Source organism: Vombatus ursinus, unplaced genomic scaffold, assembly GCF_900497805.2.
Source record: "Vombatus ursinus unplaced genomic scaffold, bare-nosed wombat genome assembly UNPS02000749.1, whole genome shotgun sequence".
In the NCBI taxonomy this organism is placed as follows: Eukaryota; Metazoa; Chordata; class Mammalia; order Diprotodontia; family Vombatidae; genus Vombatus; species Vombatus ursinus.
In genome coordinates this window covers 2,963,418-2,977,817 of record NW_020940527.1, presented here as the reverse complement: position 1 = coordinate 2,977,817, position 14,400 = coordinate 2,963,418, and the positions used below count along the sequence as shown (strand labels likewise).

At 47.6% G+C, this 14,400-nt stretch overlaps 1 protein-coding gene across 2 annotated transcripts in view; it reads left to right on the top strand.

Annotated features, from left to right (window-relative positions):
* The window catches only part of SPOCK2 (SPARC (osteonectin), cwcv and kazal like domains proteoglycan 2), a 33,283-nt gene extending 19,705 nt beyond the window's left edge, over nucleotides 1-13,578 (top strand). For both annotated transcript variants that reach the window (XM_027861234.1, XM_027861230.1), the window contains 9 exons: nucleotides 457-502; nucleotides 766-880; nucleotides 1,767-1,881; nucleotides 4,955-5,069; nucleotides 6,225-6,344; nucleotides 7,436-7,654; nucleotides 8,407-8,469; nucleotides 11,565-11,702; nucleotides 11,912-13,578. In XM_027861234.1, the coding sequence (XP_027717035.1) occupies nucleotides 457-502; nucleotides 766-880; nucleotides 1,767-1,881; nucleotides 4,955-5,069; nucleotides 6,225-6,344; nucleotides 7,436-7,654; nucleotides 8,407-8,469; nucleotides 11,565-11,702; nucleotides 11,912-12,057 (1,077 nt within the window). In that variant the 3' untranslated portion in view covers nucleotides 12,058-13,578. The remainder of the gene's footprint in view (nucleotides 1-456; nucleotides 503-765; nucleotides 881-1,766; nucleotides 1,882-4,954; nucleotides 5,070-6,224; nucleotides 6,345-7,435; nucleotides 7,655-8,406; nucleotides 8,470-11,564; nucleotides 11,703-11,911) is intronic.
* Nucleotides 13,579-14,400: the final 822 nt, after the last annotated feature.

Genomic DNA, 14,400 nt, shown 5'->3' with positions numbered 1-14,400 from the left:
GTGTGTGTGTGTGTGTGTGTGTGTGTGTGTGTGTGTGTGTGTGTGTGCTGGGGGCATCGAATTGAAGAGCTTTGTGGATAGAGTTGAAGGAGATTATGAAGGCAAATTATAGATATACAAGGGTACTTGACTGTGATTGGGGATGGGGTAAGTGCATAGGAGAAGAACCTTTGTTAGAGCTCAAGTAGGATGGAAGTCTCTTTGGTAAGGATGAGGAAAAGTTTGAATGAGGAATAATTGCACAGGGAATCACTCTTTCCACCCCCTTCCTTTTGCTTCTCCTCTTTCCCTCCCCTTCTTTTTTTTTCTTCCACCCCCAAGTCCTACTCACCCTCTAAATCTGAATTTTGTCCATCCTGAGCACTGAGCTGGACTGCTCACCTCTTCTCTAGGATTTCGATACTTTGTTTCTCTGATCAACCTCCTCCTTTCCCCTTCCCCTCTCCTCCTTCCTAGGATGACTACATCAAGAGCTGGGAGGACAGTCAGCAAGGAGATGAAGGTAAATAGTTGCAAGGGGGTGAGGAGAAGGGTATGTGATACCAGTTGGAGTCCAGGATAAACTGGAGAGTCCCAGGCTCTGACCTGAGGGATCCTCAGGGATCTCAGCCCTGAAAAGGGAGATGACGGGAGTTACTAGCTTCTAGAGAGCTTGGTGCCAGAGGGAGAAGATGGTCAAGCAAAGGGCTTTGGAAGTCCAAATTCCCTGGGTTCTTTCTTGTGGACCCCTGAGATAATTTCTTTCCCAATCTTGTGTCTTCTTAGCGCTGGACACCACCAAGGACCCCTGCCAGAAGGTGAAATGCAGCCGACATAAGGTGTGCATCGCTCAGGGCTACCAGAGAGCCATGTGTATCAGCCGGAAGAAGCTGGAGCACAGGTAGGAAGGATGAGTTTCAGATCAGTTGGACCCTTGGGGCATTTCCCCCAGAATTCGAGGAAGCTATTCAGAGTCTTCTGGGTAGGGGGTCAGTGAGGGAGAAGACAGGTTGAGGGAGCTGCCTTGGGAGGTTCCTTGTCCTCCCTGGAGGTCTTTACACAAAGGTTGGCTCTGTTGTAAAGGAATCTTATTTTGGATGTGGGTTAGCTTAATTGGCTGCTGGGGATGGGGGTAAGTGAATAGGAGAAGAACATTTGTTAGAGCTCAAGTAGGATGGAAGTCTCTTTGGTAAATTCTGAAATTCTGTGATCTTAGGAGAGAAGAAAGAGGAAGAATGTATGTGATTAAACAAAACCTCAAATGGTTCTTCAGACATCCTGCTCTCTGCTTCCTTTTTGGATCTCTTCTTGTTTCCCTTTATCATCTCTCCTTTCACTCAACACTTCTTTTCTCCTTCCTTTCACTTTGCTTTTCCTACCTCCATTTTGTTATTCTATCAGTTACCAGCAAGGCAGCTAGGTGGTGCCAGAGTGCACAGAGTGACCAGCCTGGAGTCGGGAAGACTCATTTTCCTGAGTTCAAATGTGACCTCAGACACTCACTAGCTGTGTGACCCTGGACAAATCACTTCACGCTGTTTGTCTCAGTTTCCTCATTTGTAAAATGAGCTGGAGAAGGAAATGGCCAACCACTGAAGCATCTATGCCAAGAAAACCCCAAATGGGGTCATGAAGAGTCAGATACCACTGAAAACAATTACCAACAAATTACTTTTTCTCCCCTCCTCCTTCCTGTCTTCCTTTCTCTTTTGGTCTTGCTTTATTTCCTTCCTTCTTCTCCAGATTTCTCTAATTCTTGTTCCCCTCCCTTTCTTTTTATCCGGTAGGATCAAGCAGCCAGCCCTGAAGCTCCATGAAAACAAAGAAGGCTTTTGTAAACCATGTCACATGACCCAGCTGGCCTCTGTCTGTGGCTCTGATGGACACACTTACAACTCGGTGGTAGGCCCTTCTTCCTAGAATGGTGGTGGTGGGGTAGTTAAGCTAGGAGAAGCAGAGATGCTACATTCTATGTTTCTGATGCTGAGCTTCGGGGACCACTTGGGCAGCTGAGATTCCCAACGATGCTTTCATTGACCATCCACCCATCCCTTCTCTGGGACACTGTGCCTCTTAGATATGGACAGTCACTTGGGTTGGTCATAACAGAGTCTGAACTCAGGTCTCCCTACCTTCGGCCTGGCATTAGAACTCACAACCTCTCCACCTATAGGCATGACGTCAGCCAGACCTTTGACTAATGGAAGTTTACACTTCTAAGACTGGCATTCAAGGCCCTCCACAATCTGGCATCGATTTTCCAGCCTTAGCTCTGTTGCTTGCTTTATGCTCTAGGAAATTGAATGAATGCTCTACTCTCACGTTTGTGCTTTTGCCTACACTTTTCCCTATATATGGAATGCCCCGTCCAATTCATCCCATCCTCTAAAGTCCAGGTCCAATGGTGCTTCCTTTAGGAAGCCTTCCTTGATCTCCCAGTCAGATTCCTCTCAGTACCACATAGCCCTTTGCTTTTACCTTATTTTGTAGTAGATTTACTTGTCTAATTTCCATACTCCACATCAGACTTTAAACTACATGATTGAAGGAACTGTGTTTTTCCTTGTCGAAGCTGGGAAGCTAATTAGGATGCTGTTGAAGTGGTCCAGGCAAGAGGTGATGGGGGCCTGAACTAGGGGAATGACTGTGTGAGTGGAGAGGAGATAGATTTGAGAGATGCCTTAGAGGTAAAATTGACAAGTCTGGACAACTGATCACATATGGATGATTGAGGGAGGAGAAAGAACCAAGGATGACAGGTATTGGAAATATCATGGTTGCACTCAACAGAAGTAGAGTTGATAAGACTAAGCTCATAAAGAAGGGGAGAAGGCTGTCTTGTGAATATGAGACAGCGTTATCTCCTTTTTTCCTTTTTCTCCTTTGTCTCCTGTATTTTCATTCACACCATTCCCCCTAACAGTGGGTGTACCCCAGGGCTCTGTCTTGAGTTCTTTCATCTGGTGACCTCATAAGCTACTATGAGCTTACTTATCCTCCCTAAGAATGACTCCCACTCCCCTGAGTGTCCTTTTTACATCACTAGCTGCCACTTGGACATTTCAAGCTGGATCTCCTGTTACTATTTAAAATTCAACACACCCAAACTGAGCTCAGTTTTCAAATCCTATCATTTCTACCTCCACAGCACCTTTCAATCCATACAGCCACTAACCTAGTTCAAGCCCTTATCACCTCTTCCTCTGTACTACATTTCTATTTTTTAACAAGTTCAAAATAGTTTTGATGATTACTGATATTGTTTGAGGTATAGAAATACTATTTCCTCCTCTGTTCTTACTTTTCTGGGATTTCCCTTGATATTCTAGATCTTTTGTTTCTTCCAAATCAGCTTTGTTATTTTGTCTACCTCTCTAAAATATTCTCTTATTAGTATAATTGGTATGGCCCTAAAATCTAGGTAGTATTGTTGCTTTTATTATATTGCAATGGCTCAACCTTGAACACTGAATATCTTCCCAATTATTTAAGCTATACTTTATTTTTAAAAGAGCATTTTGTAATCACATTTCTATAGATACTGAATATGCTTTGTTAGACTGCCAGATCTTTTATGAATTTTGTAGTTATTTTGAATAGAACTTCCCTTTCTACTATTGCCTTCTGTGTTCTGTTATTGTTAAATAGAAATGACAATGATTTTTTGGGGGTGGGTTTATTATTTTTTTAATGCTGCTACTTTGCTGAAGCTGTTGGCCATTTCAATTAGTTTCTTTACTGATTCTCCAGAGTTTTCTAAGTAAACCATCACGTCACCAGCAAATAGGGTACAATAGCTTCTCACTGGTTTCCTTGCTTCACGTCTCTCCCCTTTTTAACCTCTCCTCTATCCAGAAGCCAGAATTTTCCTTAAGTACAAGTCTGATCATATTATTTTCCTCCTCAGTAAACTCCAATGGTTCTCTATTACCTCTAAGATCTAATATGAAGCCCTCTGTTTGGCATCTACAGCACTTCACAGCAGTGGTGCCAATCTACCTTTTCAGTTTTATTATATGTTACTCCCCTCTGTGCATTTATCATCTGTCCAGAATGGCTTTTTTTTTTTACTGTTAATTATGCATCATACACTCAATCTCTCATCTTTGTGCCTTTATCTTGGCCCTCCCCCACAGCTAGGGGGTGTTCCTGCTCACCCCTACCTCTTAGAATCCCCGGTTTTCTTTGAGACTCAGCTCAATGCTACCTTCTGCCTTTTCTGGTCCCTTTCCCCAAGGTGCTGATATGTTCTCCTTTCTAAATCACCTTGCCTCTGTGTGTGAATGTGTACATGTATACATACATATATGTATATAGAGATAGAAATTGGTATAAACATGCAAGTATACATAGAGGTATATATATATATCATGTATGTGTAGATGTGTGCTACACACATACACATACATGTACATACATTCGGGCATACACATGTATATAGTGGTAGAAATTTGTGTAAACATGCAAGTATACATGGAGGTGTATATATGTATATATAATATATGTGTAGATGTGTGCTACATATATACATACACATACATGTACATATATTTGGGAACACACATATACATACACACATATGTATAGGTATGTATGTGTTCTCAGGACAGGAGAAAAAAGTAGACAGGTTGGTTTGTGACTAGCAAACCCTGTTAGAGTTTGGTACTAATGAACCCCAATTCACACTGGATACCTATGGAGTTAGTTTTGTTTTATTGCCTAGCCACAGACTTTACACCCTCCCTGCAACCAACCTTTTGGATTTGATGACCCTGCTTAGACAAGTTGGGAGAGTGTGGTTGGCTCAGCATAAACCCATCTCCACTAATGAGAAAGTATTGAGAATGCTCTCTTATTTGGATGGGTGTGGTTGAAGCGGGAGGCTCGGGCAGTACCTCGTCCCAGGATGCTCAGGGTAGGAGGGATGGGATCCCAGGCTCAGCAGTTAGCTGTCTGGTCCTTCCCTCCCCTACAGTGTAAACTGGAACAGCAAGCCTGCCTGACCAGCAAGCAGCTGACAGTGAAGTGTGAGGGTCAGTGCCCTTGCCCCACGGAGCAGGCCCCAGTCTCCACCACAGACACTAAACAAGGTAAGAACAGCCGCAGCACCCTCTTCCTCCCCTCTTCCCCCCCCCCACCGCCAGAGGCCCAGCCTGCTCTCTGACATAGCAATAGCGTCCATCCTCTCCAGAGTTCAGCCTTTTCCCTGAGGTCAGGGACAGCGTGGACTGTGCTCAGGCTTCAGCCTGTTCCCGAGGGAGAGGGCTCAGTCTGATCTGGAGATAGGGGCAGAATCCACTTTCCCCTCTCCCTGTAGTAGAGGAATATTTGAGACTTGGTTAGGGTGGGAAGGATCCATGACCAGAAGAACAAAGGGAGGGGGAGAAGTTGAAGGAAGCAGAAAGGTGGAAGACCAATGAAACCAAGGAAAAGGAAAGTGAGGAGGGAGCTGTAACCGGCACTAGGCAACAGGGGCCTTGTTTCCGGGTGCTGAGCATAGAAGCCCAGCTCCTACTTGCCCTTAGGCCACTTCCCCAAGCTCACGTTTCTCATGCCCTTCACTATGGCCCGCCTTCCTGATGCCGGCTAGACTACTCCCCAGGGGGTCTGATGGTCTGGGCATCTCCTTTCAAAGGGCTAAGACCCCGCAAGGGCCCCAGTGCCACTCCGGCCTTGGGGTTTCCTGGGTCCTTTGTCTACTCCCTCACCAACTGATCTGCCCTATGGTTAACATTCTCAGTTATGGCGCTGGATGAAGGACTTGGGAAGCCTGAGGAGCCCCAGGCTCAGGTGGGCTGGTGTTAACACAAAATTAGAACTTACCTTCAGGCCCTGTGCAGTTTTTTTTCCTGGGTGTCCTGAAAGGAGTAGCTGATGAGCACAATGGTGGAGGGCTTGGAGGCTAAAATCCTGAATTTAATTAAATTCTGAATTTTTTTTTTAATATCAGGAAGGAGAGACAATTTTGGGGGGGGGGGCTACAGGACTGGTGATGGATGGAGCTTGAGGGAAGAGGCAGGGTTGTGGCTAAGAGAGCAGGCTGGGGAAGGGCGAGTGGCGACCAAGGGGAGAGACTCGGCGGGGCCCCTTTCCTGGCCGTGCTCCTTGTTAGCGCTCCCTTTGACTGTATTTATTTTGGGTTTGGGGGCGGGAGTCCACGCTGGGAGATGACTGTCCGCCCACACTCCCTCCCTATTCCCCCCCCCCCCCGCCCTGCTTCCACTCACGTGTTGTGTTGGCCGCAGACACCTGCACGGGGCAAGACCTGGCGGATCTGGGGGACCGGCTGCGGGACTGGTTTCAGCTCCTTCATGAGAACTCCAAACAGAACGGCACCGCCAGCGCTGGAGCCAGCCCCGCCGGCGGTACTGCACGGGCCGGGACTAGACGAGATGGGGACGGCAGGATTCGGGGAGGAAGCCCTGGGAGCGTCGAGCAGGGCCGGGCGGGCGGGAGGGGTCGCCTCCGCGTTCTCCTGCAGCCTTGGGGCGCTCCGCTGCCATGTCGAGCCCCCGGGGAAGAGCCCAAATCCAGGAATGAGACAAGGAGCTTTTAACTGTGGCTGGAGGGAGGCAGCCTAACCGGGGGGAGAATTGCACAATGAAACAGGTGACCAAGGACAGGACAACATTTACTTTCGGGTTTGCTGAATTTAGTCAGAAAAACCGGGGCTCGACTCCTGCCTCGGATACTGACCCGTTGTACTGCCCTGGACAAGTCACTTAACCCTGTTTGCCTCAGTTTGCTCATCTGTAAAATGATCTGGAGAAGGAAATGGCAAACCACTCTAGTATCTCTGCCAAGAAAACCCCAAATGGGGTCAGAAAGAGTCAGACACGACTGAACAACAACAACATACAAATACCAGATATTATTATTATATTAAACTTCTCTGTCCCTTAGTTTGCTCATCTGTAAAATGGGATAATAGCAGCATTTATCTCCCAGAAGAGCAAATAGGTGAAAAAAGTGCTTTGCAAACCTGAAACATAAGCAGTTGTTTGGATTTCTTTTTTTTGGGGGGGGGCAATTGAGGTTAAGTGACTTGCCCAGGGTCACACAGCTAGTAAGTGTCAAGTGGTTGGTCTGAGGCCGGATTTGAACTCAGGTCCTCCTCACTTCAGGGCCGGTGCTCTATCCACTGTACCACCTAGCTGCCCCAGTTGTTTGGATTTCTTGAGGAACAAGAGGGATACGTGGGTTTTGTATAGTTTAGGAGGAGTGTATTCTGGAGGTGAGTAGATAGATGGATAAAGTAAGCCTCATGGAGCCCACTAGGATTCTCAGATTTTGTGTTTAAGCTGTGCCCAGCAGAGGTAAATGGGAGAGGGTGGGAGGCATTAATAAGCCTGGGGGATCTGGAGGGGGATGTGGAGGGCTTGTGGAGGGGTAAGAGTAGGGATAGGGTCAGCAGGTGGCTTGAGGGGGCCAACCATGGCATCCCATTTCTTTCCAGGGCTGGACAAGAGCCTGGGGGCCAGCTGTAAGGACTCCATTGGTTGGATGTTCTCCAAACTGGACACAAGCAATGACCTGTTCCTGGACCAGTCTGAGCTGGCCGCCATCAACCTGGACAAGTATGAGATCTGCATCCGTCCCTTCTTCAATTCCTGTGACACCTACAAAGACGGCCGCGTCTCCACTGCCGAGTGGTGTTTCTGCTTCTGGAGAGAGAGTACGTGGGCCCTTTGCCTTCAGAGCCCTGTCCCTGGGGAGCCCTGGCCCTAAGAGTGGGGGCTAGGAGAGAGGCCATCAGAAATCAGAGGGTCTTGGAAACTTTGGGGCCAGTCCACTTGGCCTCTTACACAAACCACCTTGCAGATGCTGTAAAAAGAAAACATTTGTCAACCCGGTCAATTTTTAGATGATCTTTCTCCCTTTCAGACATTCAGGAGGGCGAGATAAATGAAACCCGTGCTCCTCCCTACTTATCTGGCATGCATTGCTTGCAAGACAGCTAGGGGGCACAGCAGATAGAGTGCTGGGCCTGGAGTCAGGAAGACCTGAGTTCAAATGTGGCCTCAGACACTTACTAGCTGTGTGACTCTGGACAAGTCACTTAACCCTGTTTGCCTCAGTTTCCTCAGTGGTAAAATGAGGATAGTAACAGCCTTTACCTTTACCTGATCCTTTTGTGAGTGTCAAATGAGAAAATATTTGTTAAAGCACTTAACTTAATGTCTGGCTCCTAGTAAGTGCTATATAAACGTTAGCTATTATTATTATCCCTAGAAGCAAATTACTTATTATTATTATTAATTAGCTTCATCACCAGTCGTAACAGCATCCCACTTTTTATAGGGTGTTCTCCTCCCCCTCCCCATACCTTTGGGGTAGCTTCCATACCTTACAGTGCCAAAACACATAGTAGGTGCTTTACAATTGTTTGTTGATTGATCAATTGATCGTGTTCTATGTCCTCTTCAGAACCCCCCTGCCTGGCTGAACTGGAGAGGATTCAGATCCAGGAGGCAGCTAAAAAGAAACCTGGTGAGTACCTGGTAGGAAGGAGACTTCTCAGAAGGAAATTGTGAGCGCCAGGTGGACAAGAGACTATGGTCACTCAGGCTGAGCTTTGGTCTGGGGTGGCTGGAGGAAGGAAACCTCACCTTTGTTTTTCTTCTGTGGGAGGAAATGTAGCCCCACCCAATTAAAGGAGTATTGAACACATGGCCGGGTGTCTAACCCTGGTTAAGATGCTCTGGGGATAAATAGAAAATGTGTAAGATGTGGTCAATCCCTGCCTTCAATGAGTTTCTAATCTAATTGAGATGACTAATATGCGTAAATTAATTAAATGCTGCTAAGGGCAGTAGGCGGCAGCTGGGTAGTGCCATAGTGTTGGGCCTGAAGTCAGAAAGACCTGAGTTCAAATTTAGCCTCAGGCACTTACTAGTTGTATGACCCTGGGCAAATCACTTCACCCTGTTTGCCTCAGTTTCCTCATCTATAAAAGAAGTTGGAGAAGGAATGCAAACCAATCTATTATCTCTGCCAGGAAAACCCCAAATGGGGTCACGGAGAGTTAGACATGACTGAAATGACTCATCAACAACCAGAAAAGGTACAGTAGGAGGTCAGTGTGGAATGGAGGGGTTGGAGGTGATTTGATGGAAGACCGAGCCAAGCTCTAAAGAATGAGTGGGGTTTGAATAGGGAAAGGGAGCAAGCATTTCTTAAGTGCCCACCATGTGCCAGGAGATAAAAATATTATTTCATTTGATCCTTACAATGATTCTATGAGGTCATGATCCCCATTTTACAATCAAGGAACCTGAGGCAGACAGGTTAAGTGACGTGCCCAGGGTCACACAGCTAGTAAGTATCTGAGGCTGGATTTGAACTCGGGTCTTCCTGACTCCAGGCCTAGCGCTCTGTCCACTGTGCCCCTTAGCTGCCATAGACAGGCAGGAGGGGAACAGGGGAGAGTAGGAAGAATGTTCTAAGCAAGAGGAACAATGGCAAAGGCAGAAGTGGGTCAGAACTAGCAGGGGGTGGTCAGAAGACCGACCTGAATAGGAGCTTCAGATTGGGAAGCGATCAGGTTGAATCAGTTAGTATTCCCGAGGAGTTTAGACTTGGTTAGGTAGGCAGTGAGCCTTTATTGAGGCAGCTGGTGGTGCAGTGCGTAGAGTGTTGGGCCTGGAATCAGGAAGCCCCGAGTTCAAATATGGCCTGAGAATCAATGAGCTGTGTGACCCTGAGTGAGTCATTTAACCTCTGTCTCAGTTTCCTCCTCTGTGAAGTGGGCAAATTGAGGGTGTGATTACACTTTTATAGTACTTTTAGGCTTGTGAAGTGCCCCTCTGCACAATTCTGTGAGGTATGTGGTGGTAGAGAGAAGGCTGGTCTTGGAGTCAGGAAGACCTGTGTTCAAATCCCACCTGATATTGACCAGCTCTGTGAAGCTGGGCAATCATTTCATCTCCTTGAGACTCAGTTTCATCCTCTGCAAAACGAGGATGTTAAGTTGAGAGAAATGATTATTAATAATGAATAATTTGGGGAGATCCAGAGTTCTCTCCTTTTAAAGTGCTGTTTTTAAAAGTTCAGCCTTTGGAAGGACAATGATGATGATGAGATTAGACCCATCCTGGGGCCCACCATTGTCTCCTGTTCAGGCTTGGGTAAGGCCTACTTTCTTTGAATAAAAGATAGCCCAAAGCTGGAGGTAGTCTGGGTTCAGAGATAGTTTCTCTCTCCAAGGGTGACATGATGTCACTCTCAGCCCCTCATTTTAATATGTGACACCTTCCATTAATATATATAACACCTTCCATTGTGTTAACCAGAGCCTGCCACCATGATTGCCATTGGCCTAAGAGAGGGATGCCAAATGACCATCCTTTTATTAATAACTTGCTGGCCTTATTAATACAATGATCGAATTACCCAGAAATTACATCTCTCTAACCTTTTTAATCATCACACAGTGTCGACCTCACATGTCATGAAATGGTAGAACTTATGTAAAGGACTTGGCCCAGCTTAAAATTCTATGTGAATATGAGCTTTGTTCATAGCACAAGTAAGGAGTGGAGAGATTTAGATCACAAAATCATAGCCTATTAGAATGAGAATAAATCACCTACACCATGGGTTTTTAACCTTCTTGGTGCCACCAACCTTGGACCCATGGACCCCTTCTCAGAACAAGGTTCTTAAATGCATACAATATGACACATAGGATTGCAAAAGATGCCAAATGCATTGAATTTGTGATCTTTTTTTTTTTAAGTTAGGCAATCGGAGTTAAGTGACTTGCCCAGGGTCACACAGCTAGTAAGTGTCAAGTATTTGAGGCCAGATTTGAACTCAGGTCCTCCTGACTCTTAGCTTAGTGGTATTTCCACCACACTGCACTTTCCTCACTGTTTTAGGAAGATTAGTCTCATTCCTACTGTCTTCTAAGCCTTAAGGAACGTTGGCTGTCCAGATGGGCTGTGCTGAGCGCTGGCAGAAACCCCAGTGACTTCCTTAACCCTAAGGTGAAATAGGAATTTCATTTGAGTGTGAAGCAAACCTTTTACAACCTGGCCCCAAGGTTCACCGCATTACACTCCTTCCTGCACTCTGCAGGCCAGACAAACTGGCTTCCTTACTATCCTCACATGTAATGCGCCATCTCCCATCTCTGCACCAGCTGCCGCCAGGGTTTGGAATGTCCTCCTTCTCCTTCATAGGGTCCCTTAGTGGCTTTCAACCCTTGACTCAGCCTCTACTTTCCACATGAAGTCTTTCTTTCTCCCCACAACTGCTAGTGACCACCCTTCCCAAAACTACCTTGGTTTAATTTATATCTTTTCATAGTGTGTTTGTGTGTGACCTGTGGTTGATCCTCATAGAAATAAGCTCCTTGAAGGTAGGAGCTCTTCCATTTCTGTCTCTGTAGCCTCACTGCTTAGCACAGTCCCGGCTACAGTGAGCCCTCAATAAATGCTTGTTGGTTGGTTGGTTTATATGATAGAGGTCTCTGTGGTTCCTATTACATCTGCACCCCCACCTCTGGGGCTGCCTAACCCTCCTGCTCCTCTTCAAAGGCCCTGTTGACCACTCCAATCCTTCTGTGGTCTCCTCCTTCCTAGGCATCTTCATCCCCAGCTGTGATGAGGATGGCTACTACAGAAAGATGCAATGTGATCAGAGCAGTGGCGACTGCTGGTGTGTGGACCAGATGGGCCAAGAACTGACGGGAACCCGGCTACATGGGAGCCCAGACTGTGGTAAGCTGGGAGAGGGGAGGTCTGGAGACCCACTGGGAGGTGCCTGCTGGTCCCTGAATGAGGAGTCTCTGGCAGGGAAGGTGGGGCCCTTCCCTTCACACTAGCTAAGACCCGAGGCTCCTCCACTCTTTGGAACGAGACTCTCTAGGCCTCCCTTCTGAGGTGGGGATCCCTACTTCTAACCCATTCCCTGTGCTGTCACCCCACAGATGACATCGTTGGGTTCTCCGGGGACTTTGGGAGTGGCGTTGGCTGGGAGGACGAGGAGGAGAAGGAGACTGAGGAGGCGGGTGAAGAAGCCGAGGAGGAGGAGGAGGAGGCAGGCGAGGCAGATGATGGAGGCTATATCTGGTAGAAGCCCAGTGAGGGAGGCCTGGGGGGAGGGGGATGCTGGGGTACTGACAGCTGGGAGGGGACAAAAAAGCAGTGAACTGGGCAGAAACAGGGCAGCTTAGTGAGTTGATCAGGAAAACACAGTCGAATGTAACTTGATTCCAGTGGGGAAGAATGAACGCATGTGAGCGTGTGATATATTTGTGGAGTGTGTGACAGGTGTGTGTGTGTGTGTGTGATGGGTGTGACAAGTGAGCATGTGCATGACCTGCAGCTGTGGGCAGTGTCATTGAATGATGCCCCTCCTGGCAAACCAAACCACCAAAAGTCACCTCCAGCCTTCACTCATTTTTTTTTTAAATACTACATTAAAAATTGATGAGATGTGATACTCTTTCCCTCTCTACACCCTGATACGCCTTCCTAAGCTAGAATTTGACTCACCCATTCACCCCAAATGCCCTGTGATTGCTGTCCATCCTATCTGTCCCTGTCCTCTCTGGCTTTTTATACTAGGCCCAACTCCTCCATATCCTGGGGTCAAGCAGCCACTTGCCCGAGGTTCTGGCCTTAGCTCCAAAGGCGAATGTCCTGTGGTCCACCAAGGTGGAGAGTGCAAATTGTTCTCAGGGTGTGCACCCTTCCCAAAGACCAGGGGCCATGACTCTTGAGCTCTTTTGGCAGTGAGACTGTCAACCATTGTCACTAGCCTCAGAAAGGAGGAGAAAGCCATCCTCTGGAAGTGAGCCCTTCTAATGGCTGGGTTCTTGCAAGGCCAGAGAGTTTCTTTCAGCCTGGGTTGTGGGAGAGATGGTGGGGAGATGGATGGGGGAAGGGGCAGAAGCTCCCACAGCTACTGGAAGAAGTTTAGGGTTGGTGATGAAGAGGAGGCCTTGCCCACCCAACAGCTCCTACAAAGCTGTGCTAAAGGTATCATTGGGTGGGCTCAGGTCCCCGTGGATGGCTGCCCAACGTCCACCTCCTTGTCCCTAGGATTGGGAGCACCTCCACAGAGTTGAAAGACTGGATACCTTTGGGGTGAGGATTGGAACAGTTCTGACTTGTAGAACATCGGTGTAGGGCCTTCTTGGGCGGAGCATGGCCTAGCCTCTTCCTATAGCAGTGATTTTCCCCAAACCCCAGGTGGGATTTAAAGCCAGGACTGCTTTCTTTGGGGAGCAGTTCCATCCACCTTCCCCTTTCAGTTTCTGCCCAAGAGCTGGGCTGTGGTGACTTGTTGCCCCCATAAATTGGTATTGAGGATGTTAGGTCTTGCTAGGGATAGAAATTAAAATACCTGGAGCACTTCTGTATTTCTTTCCTGGCCCCTTTATCAGAATTTCCCCTTCTTTTCCTGAACCAATGGAAACAGGCAATCTCATACAAGTTTTTGAAACAAATTTTGAAGCTGGCCAGATGACTCTGGAGGTGGGTGGTAGGTGAAAGGGAGGCATTCTACTTTGCTGCCTTCTCTGGGCCTCCGTCCTCCCTCCCCTACCCACCCATTCATTCAGCAAGCCCTTATTAAGTACCTACTATGTACTCTAGGCACTGGGCATATGAAGATGAAAAAAGACAGGATTTTACATTCAATTGGGGAAGGAGGGAAATAACATGCACCTCTGTATTCCAAATATAGACGGGAAAAAAGAATTTAATTTTAGGGTCGGATACCATTAGCACCTAGGGGAGCAAGGAGAGGCCTGCTATAGGAGCTGGTGCCTGGACTGAAAGGAAGCTAAGGACTCTGGGGATGGAGGTGGAGGAAGGCCCGGGAGGGAAGGCAGCTTGGGAGCTCTTGTCGGAGGTAGTGGCTATGATGAGGCTGGTTCTGTACTGCTGGGCCTGATCCCTGGGCCGCCTGTCCTCTGCTGCCCTGGCCTTCTCCTCTGACGGGAGCACCAAAGGGCCGGGTTCTTCCCATTCACTGCTTCTGGTGCAGGGGCATTTGGATAGGTAACAGCCACCCTGGGCAGATTAGAGGGCTGGGGGGAGAAGGAGAAAGGGAGAGTCAGGGTCCTGGGGTGACAGTAACAACCACGTGCTTTGGCCCGGGAAAGGTCTGGTTTGTCAGGCTCCTCCTAGGACAAGTTACAGACCAGGCTGGCAGGGGACCACTAGTTTTTTCCTTCTGTTTTTCTCATTGTTAGGTTCCCCTGTAATTGAAGGAATTTTTCTATTGATGAGAAAAGTCTCCCTGCTCATGTTCTCACCATCCTGACACCCAGTGCTCACAGATGCCTGTGCACGTGTGAATATGTGTGTGTTTCTAAGGGCAGTCAGTGGCTTGTGTGAGTGTGTGGGTGGTGGAAGCCTGAGTGAGTGAGTGTGTGTGTGTGTGTGTGTGTGTGTGTGTGTGTGTGTG